Genomic DNA, 15,187 nt, shown 5'->3' with positions numbered 1-15,187 from the left:
AGTAATAGTAAATGTTCCAAACAAATATTAAGCAGCATCAACACTGATAAAAAACAACAATAGCATATTAGAATGATTTCCGAAGGATCGTGTGACACTGAACAGAAACAAAACAGCTTTGTTACCAACAATCTTCAAAATACCTTCTTTTATGTTCCACAAAAGAAAGGAATGAAATGACAAAATGTAAATATTTTGAGTGAACTATCCATTTAATGTTATTATTATTATTATTTTTAATAAATGAAATTATACTCTAAATAACTTCGAGTCATTCATTTATTCATTCGATTCATTCAAATGGCTGATTCATTCAGGAATGAAGTAAATGGCTCAGTTTATGAATGAGCCTTTGAATCATTGGTTCATATGATCCATTTAAAACGTGTTTAAAATTCATTCAGAAACTAAATGCCTCTGTGTTGCTTGGAGATGAGCAACACTTCTGCTAGGTTATCAAAGTTAATAAGTTCTCTGCAAAACTTATAATATTGTATATAAAATATAACACAATATCAACTTCTTATTTACTGAACTGTTGTATGAAATCACATTTAAGCTTGTGATAGATCAGAATTCGGGACAAAATCAGCATTTGGGTCATTGCTCTTGCTGCTCGTGTGATAATGTGTGATATATATAAATATGAGACAAAACACATACACTGCCCTCCAAAAGTTTGTAAACGCCCTAGAAAAGTGGGGTTTTAGACAATATTGGCATGAATCCTTTTTAATTTGTGATAACTTTATACTGATAAGGGACAACACCAACTACGAAAACATATTTTATTACACAAACAGATTATACATAGAAAAAAACTTACATTTTCAATTCATCAAAATATCCACCATTATCAGCCATTACAGCTCTGCATAATCTGGGCCTAAATTCATTGTATTCTAAACTTAATTGGCAATCAATTGTTGAAGCTCTTAAGGTGTGCTGACCCAAAAATCTTTTAAAAACCTGGGCCAAGTTTAAACCAGTAACCAGGAATCACAGCTGGCAAAGGGGCATGTCTGACTTTGACATGTATATATTGCCATTATTATGTAATCAAAATGAAATTATTATTGCTGGTCTTCCATGATAATGTCGACTTACTTGAATGTATTTGCACCAAAAAATGATAAGGATTTATGCTGATATCGTCCAAAACCACACATTGCGAGAGGTGTTTCCAAACTTTTGGAGAGGAGTGTATAGGGGCATTTTTGCACCAATATCTTGAATTTTAGGGCATAACTGCATTTATGGAGTTGTTGCCCTCCATCATATTTGTCAACAGTTAACTACATGAAATATAAGATGACTTACAGGTCTGGGGGCGTTAACTGCATTAAAATATTTGAATTGCATTATTTTTACATAACTAATTAACTAACGTGTTAAACTGACAGCCCTTAATATATACATATAATATGTCTGTGTTAAACATGTGTCCTGCTCTCAAAGAATCCAATAATATTTCTTTTAATTCACATCGTTTAATTCACATCTCCTAAAGCCCTAAAGAACTCTATTGCACACTATTGCAGTCAGATGAAGAGAAATAGGAAATGAGACCAGGATAAAACACAAAACAGTCTGAAAAATGGAGAAACAGACACTCACGGACAGAGAAAGCATACGCTGAGGAAAATGAGATTTCAAAGCCAAGTTCAGACGCAGAGATATGCGGTATTAACAGCTCAGTATTTCAAACAACAGCTTTGTGTGTGAGGATTACAGTCGGCAAACGTTCTATAATTAGGACTCAAACAGAAATCTCTGCTCTTTGACATACATTAACACACGAAGAAAAATGGTTTATGAATAAACCTCAATATTTAAGAAGCTACACTGACATGTTTTGCATAATGTACATTTGTGATTCAATATTACTTTGCTTTCACTTTATTTCCACCATCTGATCTATAGAAAAATGAGATTCTCACCTGCGCCTATAACTCTCTCTATACGTATAGTGGAGGCATCAATTTCCTTGGCAAAATCTCGGACGGCTTGATTTGGGTCCTCGTAAGTGTGGGGGTGAACGTACGTCCTGCTGCCTGGCAGTTTCACTGCAATAAGAAAAAAAAAAAGACCACATATGATTTTAACACAGGGATTTTGAGTCCAAATGAATGCCAAGACACGACTGCACCATAAACCCAAACGGCCTCCTACAAAAGTTGGAAAAGATAAACTCTATGTTGAGGTTGAGCATGAGGCTTTTTGATTTATATCGCACTCTCACTGCTCAGACTGGAAGAGAGACCTTTTACATTTATGTTACCTCTAAAAACAACCGTTTGTTTTGACTATCCATTATGTATGAGTGTTTTGTGTATGCTATTTTGGCCACCGTACCTCTCCCGTTCTGAAACTGCATTTTTTTCTTCATCTGGATCTTGCTTCGCTTTAATGTAGCCACAATGTCTGAAACGCATAAAAAGATAAAAACATCACCTATAAAAATGTATATTTTTATAAACCAGCCATAAAGTTGCCGTTCAGGACTGCATGAGCCTAAGGAAAAGATTATGATTATTTCCATGCTGCTGAAGACATGAAGTTCTCTCCATATATTAGACTCAGCTGTAACATCAATCACTCTTTTCCACTCCATATATACAGCCTTAATTGAGTCTGAACACGTATGAATGAGTATGCCACCTAAAAGATGAATAAAAATGTTCAAATGAGAGTTTGAGGAAGTGTATGCCCTGATAAAAGTTAGTCTTTGCATGTGTATGAGTGTGTGTGTGTGTTGAGCGTACTAGCACATCTGTGAGTTAGTCTCCGAGGGCACGCTGGAATGTCTAAAAATACCCACTGGTGTTCTGGGTCTCCGTGGGTACGATTCAGAAACCGTCTGCCTTCGCCTGCAGCAATATAGTGCAACACACCCAGCATAAAAGCTCCTAGAGGCTTAGCAACATTCTAAACATCACTGCAAAACAACAGCCCCCCTCACAGTCATTTGTCAACTAAATGCATTTGCAGTTTACGCATTAAAGAACCCCGAAGCGTGTCTCCTAAAGGCATTTCATTTAATGAAATTAAATAATAGCTGTTTCACATTTAAATTGAACAAGTTCACTTTCTCATCCAATCCATATTTGTCTTTGTGTCTGTGATGGAAGACTAAATATGACACTAAACTAAAGCTCAATACCACTGTGAACGAAAGAAGTTGATATTTAATATAGAATAAAAATAAAGATGGGTTGGGCGGTTGAGTTGTTACAGGGCTGATGTAGTAAGAAAATAAACAAATAAATGAATGAATGAATGAATGAGTGAGTGAATAAATAAATAACATTCAACATAAAGTTGAGCAAACAAATAAATAAATAAATAAGTAATAAAACAGTAATAAAATTAATAAAATAAACCGTCTGAAATGTTTAATAAGATCAAAAAGCTAAATGAACGAACAAATAAATAGTGTCAGTAAATAAATAAAATAAAATAAAAAATAAACAAAATGTGCCAGTAATCAAAATAATAAAACAACATTCAACATAAAATTGAACAAACAAATATACAAACAAAATTAACAAAACAAGGTGACAGTAATTAAAATGATAAAATAAACTGTCAAAATTTTTAATAAATCAAAAAGTTGAATGAACAAATTAATAAATAAACAGTGCCAGTAAAATAAATAAATAAATAAACAAACTAACAAAAAATGTGCCAATAATACAATTACTATTATAAAGTGACAGCAATTAAAATAATAAAATAAACTCTCAATTAAAAATAAATAAAAAAGTTGAACAAATGAATAAATAAACAGTGCCAAATAAACAAATAAATAAAATGTGCTGATAACTGAATAAAACCATTCAATAAAACGTTGAACAAACAAATAAATAAACAAAAACAAGATGGCAGTAATTAAAATAATAAAATGAACTGTCAAAAACTTGAATAAATTAAAAAACTGAACAAATGAATAAATGAATAAATAGTGCCATCAAAATAAATAAATTAATTAATTAAATAATTAATTAATGAATACATAAAAAGTCCCAGTAATAAAAATAATAGCATAAAATAAACCTTCAGAATTAAGCTGAATAAACAAACAAATACAAGCTGTCAGAAATGAAGGTGATAAAATAAAATAAATAAACAAAAATAAAACCATTTAACATAGCATTATTTGTTTTTAAAGCATATAAATTCGCATTTAAAGCATTTAAATGTTTTTAGCACTTAAATGTTCAGCCTCAGTGCCCTAATGAAAGAAAGAAAGAAAGAATAGCATAAAATAAACAGTCAAAATTAAGTTGAATAAACAAACAAATAAATACAAGAAAATACAAAAAAATATAAAATAAAATAAAATAAAAAATAAAATAAAATACTTCAACATAGCATTATTAGTAAATGTTCAGCCCTGGTGCCACGCGTCAGAGACAATATAAAAATCTTTCTCTATTCAATTAGCAATACTCGCATGACTGAAAGAACAAACGAATTTGAGGTGTTACCAAGATGGATGCCGAATGAACCGACCTGCCTGAACCGACCTGAGTCTGGTTAGAAACCCATTTCTTTACCTTCGCACTTTAGAGCAGGTCACGAGGATGCTTAACTGAAGATCTTCTTGAACCGAATCAGCCTCTGCAGCTTCCCACATGTAACTGCCTAATCTTTCATGCTCCCTTGCAAACAGCATTACGCTTTAATGAGAGAAGCTATGAGGGAATTACATTTCCCTTCTTCAGGTTCTTCTCTTCCCCGGTTCCTGTGCCTAAACTCCCCTCGGTAATTTGTCTCAAAGTAAGAATCACTCACGACAGCTAATCTGAGAAGAAAATGTAGAACTCTCTCATTACAATCAAGGACTAGTACATTTTAAAATCATCTTTTGATTATAATTGGTTTGGGGTGAGTTCCAAAGCGTCCGTAATAAGCGTGCTCTCCGTTCGGCACGGCGAGGGAGCGGCCGAGCTCGTGATAAGAGTCGGCAGCAGGGAGACAGATGAGCTGGAGGCTTCTGGCTTTTAATTTGGCAGTAATGATGAGGAGAGGGGCCGCCCATGCCAGGGTCACAGGAGCCCAGCCATGGCGAGTTGGCAGGCTGGAGCTATGATTGCGTGGCAGAGAAAAGTGAGAATGATTCTGTCTTTGGCAAGCGCACCTCACTCACTCACACACACATGTGTGTGTACACCACATAGTGGAGCTGATTGCCAATGTTCATCATGCTCCATCACTTCAGTTTGATGCTGATTTTATTTGGCTGAATCAAACACAAGCTTGTCATCATGTAAACGCCACTAATTGGCCGGACGGATGGATCCCCCCCGCGCATGTGTGTGTGTGACTGTGGAAACCTCGATTCATCTTGTCATTGATGTCAAGGAGAATGAAGAAAAAACGAGTCAGACAAATGTGGCATATAACAAGATGAATGGCTGAAGGTCATCAAAACTAGAAAACAAGCCATTCATTAAAATCTTAAATTTATGTTCTTTCTCGAACGCAATCTGACAAATGGGAACATATCAGCAAATATAACCAGCTGTTTATTATGACAGCACTCAGCTATGCTGTCAGGAAAGTGACACAAGTGCACACCAAAATACTCTGTGTGTGCGCGCATTGTGACAATGATTTTGCATTAGTTTTTTCTAATGTTTTGTTAGGGCTGAATCCAATAACATCATTCATTTATAGAGATGCTTAAAAGCACAATTACATTTGCAGCACTCTAACATCTCACTTTCTGAAGGTTTGTTAATGTGTCAGATGGCATTGTTAGTCATGTTTCAGTCTTGTGTTTTGAAAAAAGTTAAAAGCCCTACTATTACATGCATGGACAAAACAGGTAGAATGATAGATCGATAGACAGAACGAAACAGCAATAGACAACTGATAAAAACTGATAAAATGATAATTAGAAGGACATAACTATAGAACAATATAGTGCAATGGTCCGAAAAAAAATGCTAGAACGATTGCTGGATAGATAGAAAGAACAAGCAAAAGAAAAAACAACAAAATGAGCAGAACAAACACTAGATAGATAGAACAAATGATAAAATGAACAATAGACACTATAGATACCTGTAGATAGAACAAAAGATGGATATAACAAATGGTAGGACAAACGAGTGACCATACGAGTAAACAAACAAACAAACAAACAGACAAACAAACATGATAGATTGATAGACAGACAGATGTCTATCTGTCTGATATATAGATATATATATACACAGAACGATAGATCGAACGACAGATCGAACGATAGATAGAACGATAGATAGATAGATAGATAGATAGAACAAATGATAGGGCGAACAAACGACTGAATAAACAAACAAACAAACAAGATAGATAGATAGACAGACAGACAGACAGACAGAGAGACAGAAATTTAGATAGATAAAACGATAGATCGAACAATAGATAGACAGAACGGCAGATAGAAGGATAGACAGAACAAATGTTAGGACAAACGAGCAAACAAACCAGTAAACAAACAAACGTGATAGATAGATAGATAGATAGATAGATAGATAGATGATGATGATAGATGGATGGATGGATGGATGGATGGATGGATGGATAGATAGAATGACAGACAGACAGATAGAACGATAGATAGAACGATAGACAGAACCTAACAAAGAACGACGATAGATAGATAGATAGAACAAATGATAGTGCAAACAAATGATAGTGCGGACAAATGATAGTGCGAACAAACGAGTGAATAAACAAACAAACAAACAAATGTATGGTAGATAGACAGAGAGACAGAAATTTAGATAGATAGAACGATAGATCGAACAATAGATAGACAACGACAGATAGAAGGATAGATAGAACAAATGTTAGGACAAACGAGCAAACAAACCAGTAAACAAACAAATGTGATAGATAGATAGATAGATAGATAGATAGATAGATAGATAGATAGATAGATAGAACGATGATGATGGATGGATGGATAGATAGAATGATAGACAGACAGACGGATAGAACAATAAGTAGAACAATAGACAGAACCTAACAAAGAACGATAGATAGAACGATAGATAGATAGATAGAACAAATGATAGTGCAAACAAATGATAGTGCGGACAAATGATAGTGCGAACAAACGAGTGAATAAACAAACAAATGTATGGTAGATAGACAGACAGAGAGACAGAAATTTAGATAGATAGAAGGATAGATAGAACAAATGTTAGGACAAACGAGCAAACAAACCAGTAAACAAACAAACGTGATAGATAGATAGATAGATAGATAGATAGATAGATAGATAGATAGATAGATAGATAGATAGATCGATGATGATGGATGGATGGATAGATAGAATGATAGACAGACAGACAGATCGAACGATAGATAGATAGATAGATAGATAGATAGATAGATAGATAGATAGATAGATAGATAGATAGATAGACAGAACAAATGATAGGGCAAACAAACGACTGAATAAACAAACAAGATAGATAGATAGAACGATAGAACGACAGATAGATAGATAGATAGATAGATAGATAGATAGATAGATAGATAGATAGAACAAATGATAGTGCAAACAAATGATAGTGCGAATAAACGAGTGAATAAACAAACAAACAAACAAATGTATGGTAGATAGACAGACCGACAGACAGAGAGACAGAAATATAGATAGATAGAATGATAGATCGAACAATAGATAGACAGAACGACAGATAGAAGGATAGATAGAACAAATGTTAGGACAAATGAGCAAACAAACCAGTAAACAAACAAACGCGATAGACAGATAGATAGATAGATAGATAGATAGATAGATAGATAGATAGATAGATAGATAGATACAGATAGAGCAAATGGTAGATAAAATGATAGATTGAACAAATGAAAGATAGAACCATACAAACAACGATAGATAGATAGCTAGATAGACAGAACGATAATGATGGATGGATGGATGGATGGATAGATATAATGATAGACAGACAGACAGACAGAACGACAGATAGAATGATAGATAGAACCTAACAAAGAACGATAGAAAGATAGATAGATAGATGAACGAACTAACGAATGACAGATAGACAGAATGAGTGAACAAATGAGTAAACAAACTAACAAACAAACGCATAACAGATTATTCTAACTATTAAGATCAACTATTGCTTAGTTATTTTTTACTTTTCTAAGAAAAAGTTAAATGTTAGCAACTAGTTGTACAGGCATCCTCCTGTTACACCGACTATTTGTAGAAAGCCAGTGTTAGTGTCATGTTTTAATAATCTGATTCTTTTTGTACAATAAAACTCTTTCTGCAATCAGTTCCAGCTTTGAAATGAAAACGTGCACATTCTATATATAATAGCTAGCATACATTCCCATTACATAGTGCGTGTATGCGGATATTGAGGACCACAAATCTTATGAAGCTGTTCTCACTGTATGTCTGTATGGCTGACAGGCCTCTCAGAAATCTAATGAGAAAAAAAGCATCTTATATTGACAAAATGTCTCTCCTTGAAGAACAAAGCAGCGAGCATCATCCTGATGAACGACTCCAATCTTCTAGTGTTCCTCCAATAAATGAGCGTGCGCTGCTTGCTTTTGTTCAGCAAGGCCTCTGCTCTTTCAGTACGGCCTGAACACCATGAGGACAAATCACTTTGTGCTGCCTAATGCACTCTCGCTCGCTTTCTCCGGAACATTCCGCCACACAGAGGAGACAGATATGAGATGTTCGGCACACCAGGGTCTGCTATTGTACTTTGCTGACGAGAGAAAAAAAGCTGTTCCCGCTCTATGTGAAGGTCTAGCACATTTCAGGTTCATATTTCCTCGTTCTCTGAGTCGCACACTTAATTTACATATCAATTTACCTTCCTGGTCTAATATGCTGTCACATGAGCGCCGTTCTTCACGGCAGCTTTAGACCATATACGGTTGCTTCTATAAAGAATAGTTCACCTAAAATGCAAATTCTGTCATAATCACATTTATTCACCTTCTTGTCATTCACTTACTTTCTTCCAAGATTTGAATTTTTAAACAATATCCTGGTCACTCTTTTGCCAAAATGCATCATGAAAGTATAATAAGAGCAGTCCATTCAAATTAGTCTTCTGAAGCCATTCTATAGCTTTGTGTGATGAACAGATGATTTTGTTATGATTTTAAATCTGCATTTAACCTCAGAATCTCAGAGAAAAAAACTGCTGAGTACTACTGATTTAAATGTTGCAAAATTATTAAAAGTTGATTAAAAGTAATCAAAATATAATCAAATATCATCAGTTACATTACTTTAATAAAGTAACAGAAATAGTTACACTACTTATTACATTTTATATAGGGTAACTTGTAATCTGTAACCTATTACATGTCCAAAGTAACCTTCCCAACAACTAGTTGTACAGGCAACCTACTGTACGACCCACAATATGACTATTCGTAGTAGAATTTTTTATTTTATTATTTTATTTTATTTTATTTTTAATTTTTGTGGTCATTATGGAGCTTGACTGCACCTAACCTGTAATCACTTTTACTAAACAGAAAACATTTAAAAAAATTATGAAGAAAGAAAATCCTAAATGTTTGCATAAAATAACCTTGAGTAAATAACTAAATAATGACAGAATTCTATTTTTGGGCTAATTATTTAACACTCTTATTTAGATTCAAATAGTTTTATTAATATAGAAAAACTGAGGTTTTACATTGCCAACTTATAGTATTATTAAACATACATTATAGTTTGAGGTCAACTGATTTTAATACTTTTATTCAGCAAGAATGAATTAAATTGCTTAAATATGACAATATTTACAATTTTACATTAGAATTTATTAGAAAAGATAATTTAAATAACAAAATACTTCTATTTCAAATAAACTGTTCTTTTGAATCTTTTATTCATTAAAGATCAGTTAAAAGTTTTTGAACAGTAAGATTTTTAATGTTTTAAAGTCTCTTCTGCTCACCAAGCCTACATTTTTGTTTGATCCAAAGCACAGGAAAAACAGTCAAATGTTGAAATAGTTTTCTATTTGAATGTAATTTAAAATGTAATTTATTCATGTGATTTTGAAGCTGAATTTTAGCATTATTACTCCAGTCACATGATCCTTCAGAAATCATTGTAATATTCTGATTTGCTGCTCAAAAAGCATTTATTATTATTATTACGTTGAAAAGAGCTGAGAAGAATTTTTTCAGGTTTCTTTGATGAACAGAAAGTTCGGAAGAACAGCATTTATCTGAAATAGAAATCTTTTGTAACATTACAAATGTCTTTATCAACACTTTTGATCATTTTAATGCATCCTTGCTAAAAAAAAAACATTAATTTCTACAAAATTCTATAAAAAAAATAGTGACTCTTTTTTAAATTCAGAAAAATGCTGATCTTTGGATCTTTCTATTCATCAAAGAGTCCTGAAAAAAATGTACTCAACTGTTTTAAATATTGATGATGATGATGATGATGATGGTAATACTAATAATAACAATAATAATAAATGTTTCTTAAACAGCAAATCAGCATATTAGAATGATTTCTGAAGGATCATGTGACTGGAGTAATGATGCTGAAGATTTAACAGGAATAAATTACATTCTGAAATATTTCACAATATAACTGCTTTTGCTGTATTTTAGATAAAAAAAAATGTAGGCTTGGTGAGGAGAGGAGAATTCTTTAAAAAAACATCAAAAATCTTACTGTTCAAAAACTTTTGATTCCGTTTGCCATTTTATGCTTGTCGCACAATGCTTCAGTTATTTTAATTCTTTCCCACTCTCTGTTCTGACCTTTTCACTTTTTTGGAACTTCCATCTCCATCGTTTCCCCTCTCCCTTCATCTCTCTCGCTATATTTTCCCATCTACGTCTTGACACTCTTTGAGGGTTTGAGTCGGAGCAGGGGCTGATGATTGTGCTGACAGTGTGCTTTCTGCTCGGAGCGCTCAGTTGGGCTGCAGCATACTAACGCTATTGAAATGAGACTTGGGGAGAAAGTGATCTGCTGTAACAGGAACCCTAGAGCTGTAGAGCCCATTCCCATCAGCCTCTGCCCCGAGCACCGCGCTGACTAAGGCGCTTTTTGATTCCCCCATCTCTGCGAGGTGCCCGGTGTGAATAACGGCTCTCTCCAAAACAGAATTTCTTTAGGATCAAGAACGCCGGCCAGACAAAAGACGGCGGCGTGATCAAACGCAAGGGAACTTTCTCCTCGGCGTGAGCTCGGACGGATGGGTTTTTTTACGCCGAGACGCCTTCAGAAGAAAGTTGGATACCTTTAAACTGAGTAAATACGGAGGCTTTGAAACCAAACAGTCTCAAATTGAAATGTGAATCTAATGGAAGTTCAAAGCCTGGAAAGACACAAAGGAACTTCTCAACCTTGAACGAACCTTCTAGAAATTCAAACTTTGGACAAACAACGACAAACAAGCTGTATAATGAAACATATTTCATATGACAAGCAGGCTTTCTTGATATTCAGATCAGTCGATCTAGACGGTTTGGCGCGAGCGGACTACAGAAATAGGAGGACGGGTCAGGGTTCTCCTCTATCCTCCTGGCATTCCATTCATCTCCATTAAAGCCTCCCTAGCCACATGTCCTTGCCAACTGTTTCTAACTGACTCGCAATTAGGTGAAAAAAATGGTTCAGATATTCCCATGACTGCCGCTGCCCTTACCCTCGCGCTCCGGCAGTGTGTTGAATTACGATCACCTCATCTGGTTTAATTCATCCGGCATCTCATTTTACAAACACAAAGTGGACCGCCTTAGAAACAGGAGCAAGAGTTGGCATCAAGTAAGCCTTTCGCTTAAGAGTAATCAGTGACTGTTTGGTCAAAGTGATGACCCTTTGAAATAGCAGTCAGTTTATTATAAACCTGAAATTAAAACTTCCTTTTTAACCTTGACTTATATTCAAACGAGCATGGATGTTTATCACAGGCTTGTGCAAAATACACACGTCTGACCTCTACGCTGACCTTCTCTACTGCTCTGTTCCACCTTTAAAACATTCCCCTCATCTCAGAGTGATGAATGGCAGGCGGTCTTAAATGTTGACTTCCTGTTTGGCGCACGTCTGGCCTGGGGAAGAGCTGTAAAACCTGAAAGGAGCCTGCAAAGGGCACAGCATGAAGTTATTTCCTCCCATAATGCTTAATTGCTTGTTTGATTACCCTGTGTTTTCCACAGCATTAAAACGGGAGGTGACCAACCTTAGCCTTTCATTTGACAATAAGCATGTGACCTTGAGATAACCGCCCATGCTGACGACACAAAACAGCTACGGTCAAGCTGATATGTGGATTTTACTTTTTATTAACGGTGGGACTAAAGAAGCGTAGGAGTCAATGTGACCTTTTCAGGTTCGCAGCTTATAACTCTAAAAAGGTTTTTGCAATTTTAGGGAATTATTCTACTTATAAATACTTCTTGAACACTCTCATACAAGATATTCATTTGAACTAAAATTTTTACAGCCTGACACTGTAGAAGAACTTTAAGTTCCACAAGGAACTTCTTATTCTGTTAAATATAAGTTCCAAAAGGGAGTTCTCGCAGCAGTGCCATTGAAGAACAATATTTGGTTGTTTCAAAAATCTAAAGAACCATTCCCACTATAAAGAACATTTTGTGAAATGGAAAGGTTGGATGTGAAAGGTGCTTCAAGAAGACCCATATGCCAATAAAGAAGAAATCATAAAGTTCTGGTGCTTAAACTAGTTCTATCATGACAACTCTTGAAAGATTTTAGCATGGCAATAGATATGACAATGTTACTGTATTTGGTCTTGGTGGAATAAATCTGAATAATTCCTGCTGTTGTAGATTTCTGTAGATTTCTCTATTTCAGTACAGGACTTTGCTACTGCCAATGCATACAGTGCTGTGAGTATTTAAGACATACTGCTGCTGCACAAGTACCATATCTAATAACTCATAGCAGATCTATACAGGTGGAGCTGGGAGGGTGGAGGGTTTAAGAGGAACAATGAAAGTGTACTGTGAATTGCTTCAAAATAAAGGTTTGTAAATGTGACCCTGGACCACAAATCCAGTCTTAGCACAGGTATTTTTGTAGCAATAGTCAAAAATATATGGTATGGGTCAAAATTATCGTTTTTTTTTAAATGCCAATAATAATTAGGATATTAAGTAAAGATCATGTTCCATTAAGATATTTCGTAAATTTCCTACTGTAGAAATATATCAAAACTTAATTTTTGATTGGTAATATGCATTGCTAAGAACTTCATTTGGATAACTGTACAGGTGATTTTCTCAATATTTTGATTTTTTGCACCCTCAGATTTCAGATTTTCAAACAGTTGTATCTTAGCCAAATATGATCATATCCTTACAAACCACACATCAATGGAAAGCTTATTTATGTGTATAAATGTAGATTTATATGTATTTTATGTATAAATCTCAATTTAAAAAAATTGACCCTTATGACTGGTTTAGTGGTCCAGGGTTACAAATGGTTCTTTGAAGCATCTTAGATTCAACTCCTCTCATAACTCCTCACATAAAGCACAAGTTTTTCAATGCATTGAGTTATATGTTGTTATATTTAGAGATTTAAGAAGTCCTTAATGTAACATTTCAGGTTCTTTAAATCGGCATGGTGGCAAAGAGGTAGTTTAACCAAAAATAAAAATTCTGTCATTAGTTGCTCACTACTTGTGCCATTACGTAGTCACCCTCATGCCATTCCAAACCTGTATGACTTACTTTCCTCTGCAAAACACAAAATATGATATTTTGAAGAATGTTTCAGCAATACATTTAAAGTCACTGGGGTCCATAGCAACCCTGGATTAGGGGTGTGCGATATTGACAAAAAAAATTGATATCTCAATATTTTCTGGAATTTTGCAGATAATGATATTTAGACGATATGCTGCTGAGCATGTTGTCGTGCTGCTATTATATTCAATAGTGATATTTGAAATCATTTTAGGGAAAAAATTTACTTTAAATATAAATCTAAAATCACCAGGAGGTGGTCATTGAGTCATTCATTCAACCGATTCGTTCAAACAGCTGATTAATTCAGTATCGAAGTCATTCATTCAACTGATTCGTTCGAACAGCTGATTGATTTAGCAAAGAAACACCATTGTGTGTTGCTCAGAGATGCAAAACAGTTCTGCTGTGGCTTTGTTTAAAAATTATCATTGACAAAATAGAGCAAAAATAGGAACTTGTGTCTACAATGTATGTCAATTTATATTAACTTTTTATTTATTGGACTGTTTTATAAAATCAGTATCATATTTGCAATCATGCTGATATTTGGAGAAAAAAACTGTACTCTTTGTGTGATATTAATTATGAGATAATATTTGCCCCCGTATCTTAAATTTTGGGGGAATTCTAAATGTATTTTAATAGACTAAATCAAACAGTGAAAGCATGAACTCTATATGTGTTTTTGATTGCTCGATAATGTCAAATCGCACATCGTTTAAATAACAATTACTATATTATCATAGACAATATGCATCGCACACCCGTACCCTGGATACCACTCACTTTCACTGAATGGAAAACACACATACTTACACACTTTTCAAAATCTCTTTTGTCTTTCAGAGAAGAAAGTAAGCCATACAGGTTTGGAATGACATAAGGGTGAGTAAACGATAATAGAATTTTGTGTTTTGGGGGAATACTGGTGATACATGCTGATCTAAAGAACCTAGAATCTCACATCAATTACTTTTTTAATCTCTAAAGATCAATACAGCCCATATAACTCAAACGTACAATCAAAAATAATGCTTGATAAGAAGAGTTGAACCTTAGGTACTGTGAAGAACACTAAAGAACTTTTATTTGGAAGATTGCTGCATAATAAGTTGCATTCATACGGTGTTAACATCTGAAGCGAAGCGCTTTCGGTATAATTCAGATTAGACAGCAGCGTCCATGTTTGAAGTCAGTATCAAAGTAAATGCTTTTTGAGAGACCTCTATTACTGATGAACAAAAAAGAAAATTACGCAAATGATCTTGTCAACATTCGGTAATGAAGAAATTCACCAAATGACAGCACTTTGTTCTGAACCCTTTGTTCGCTACTGTCAGAGAGGAAGCGAAATAGGGATCAGATTTGTTTCTGGGCTTCACAACATCTATGCCACACACAACGCAGAACAAAAGAGAAG

At 34.5% G+C, this 15,187-nt stretch overlaps 1 protein-coding gene across 1 annotated transcript in view; it reads right to left on the bottom strand.

Annotated features, from left to right (window-relative positions):
* The window catches only part of epha4b (eph receptor A4b), a 151,700-nt gene that overhangs the window by 32,691 nt on the left and 103,822 nt on the right, over positions 1-15,187 (bottom strand). The window contains 3 exon segments of the mRNA XM_051134295.1: positions 1,941-2,066; positions 2,356-2,380; positions 2,382-2,424. Of these exon segments, the coding sequence (XP_050990252.1) occupies positions 1,941-2,066; positions 2,356-2,380; positions 2,382-2,424 (194 nt within the window).

This window comes from Labeo rohita, chromosome 2 (genome assembly GCF_022985175.1).
Source record: "Labeo rohita strain BAU-BD-2019 chromosome 2, IGBB_LRoh.1.0, whole genome shotgun sequence".
Classification (NCBI taxonomy): domain Eukaryota; kingdom Metazoa; phylum Chordata; class Actinopteri; order Cypriniformes; family Cyprinidae; genus Labeo; species Labeo rohita.
The sequence above is the reverse complement of the archived record's forward strand: the minus strand, read 5'-3'. Positions and strand labels throughout refer to the sequence as shown.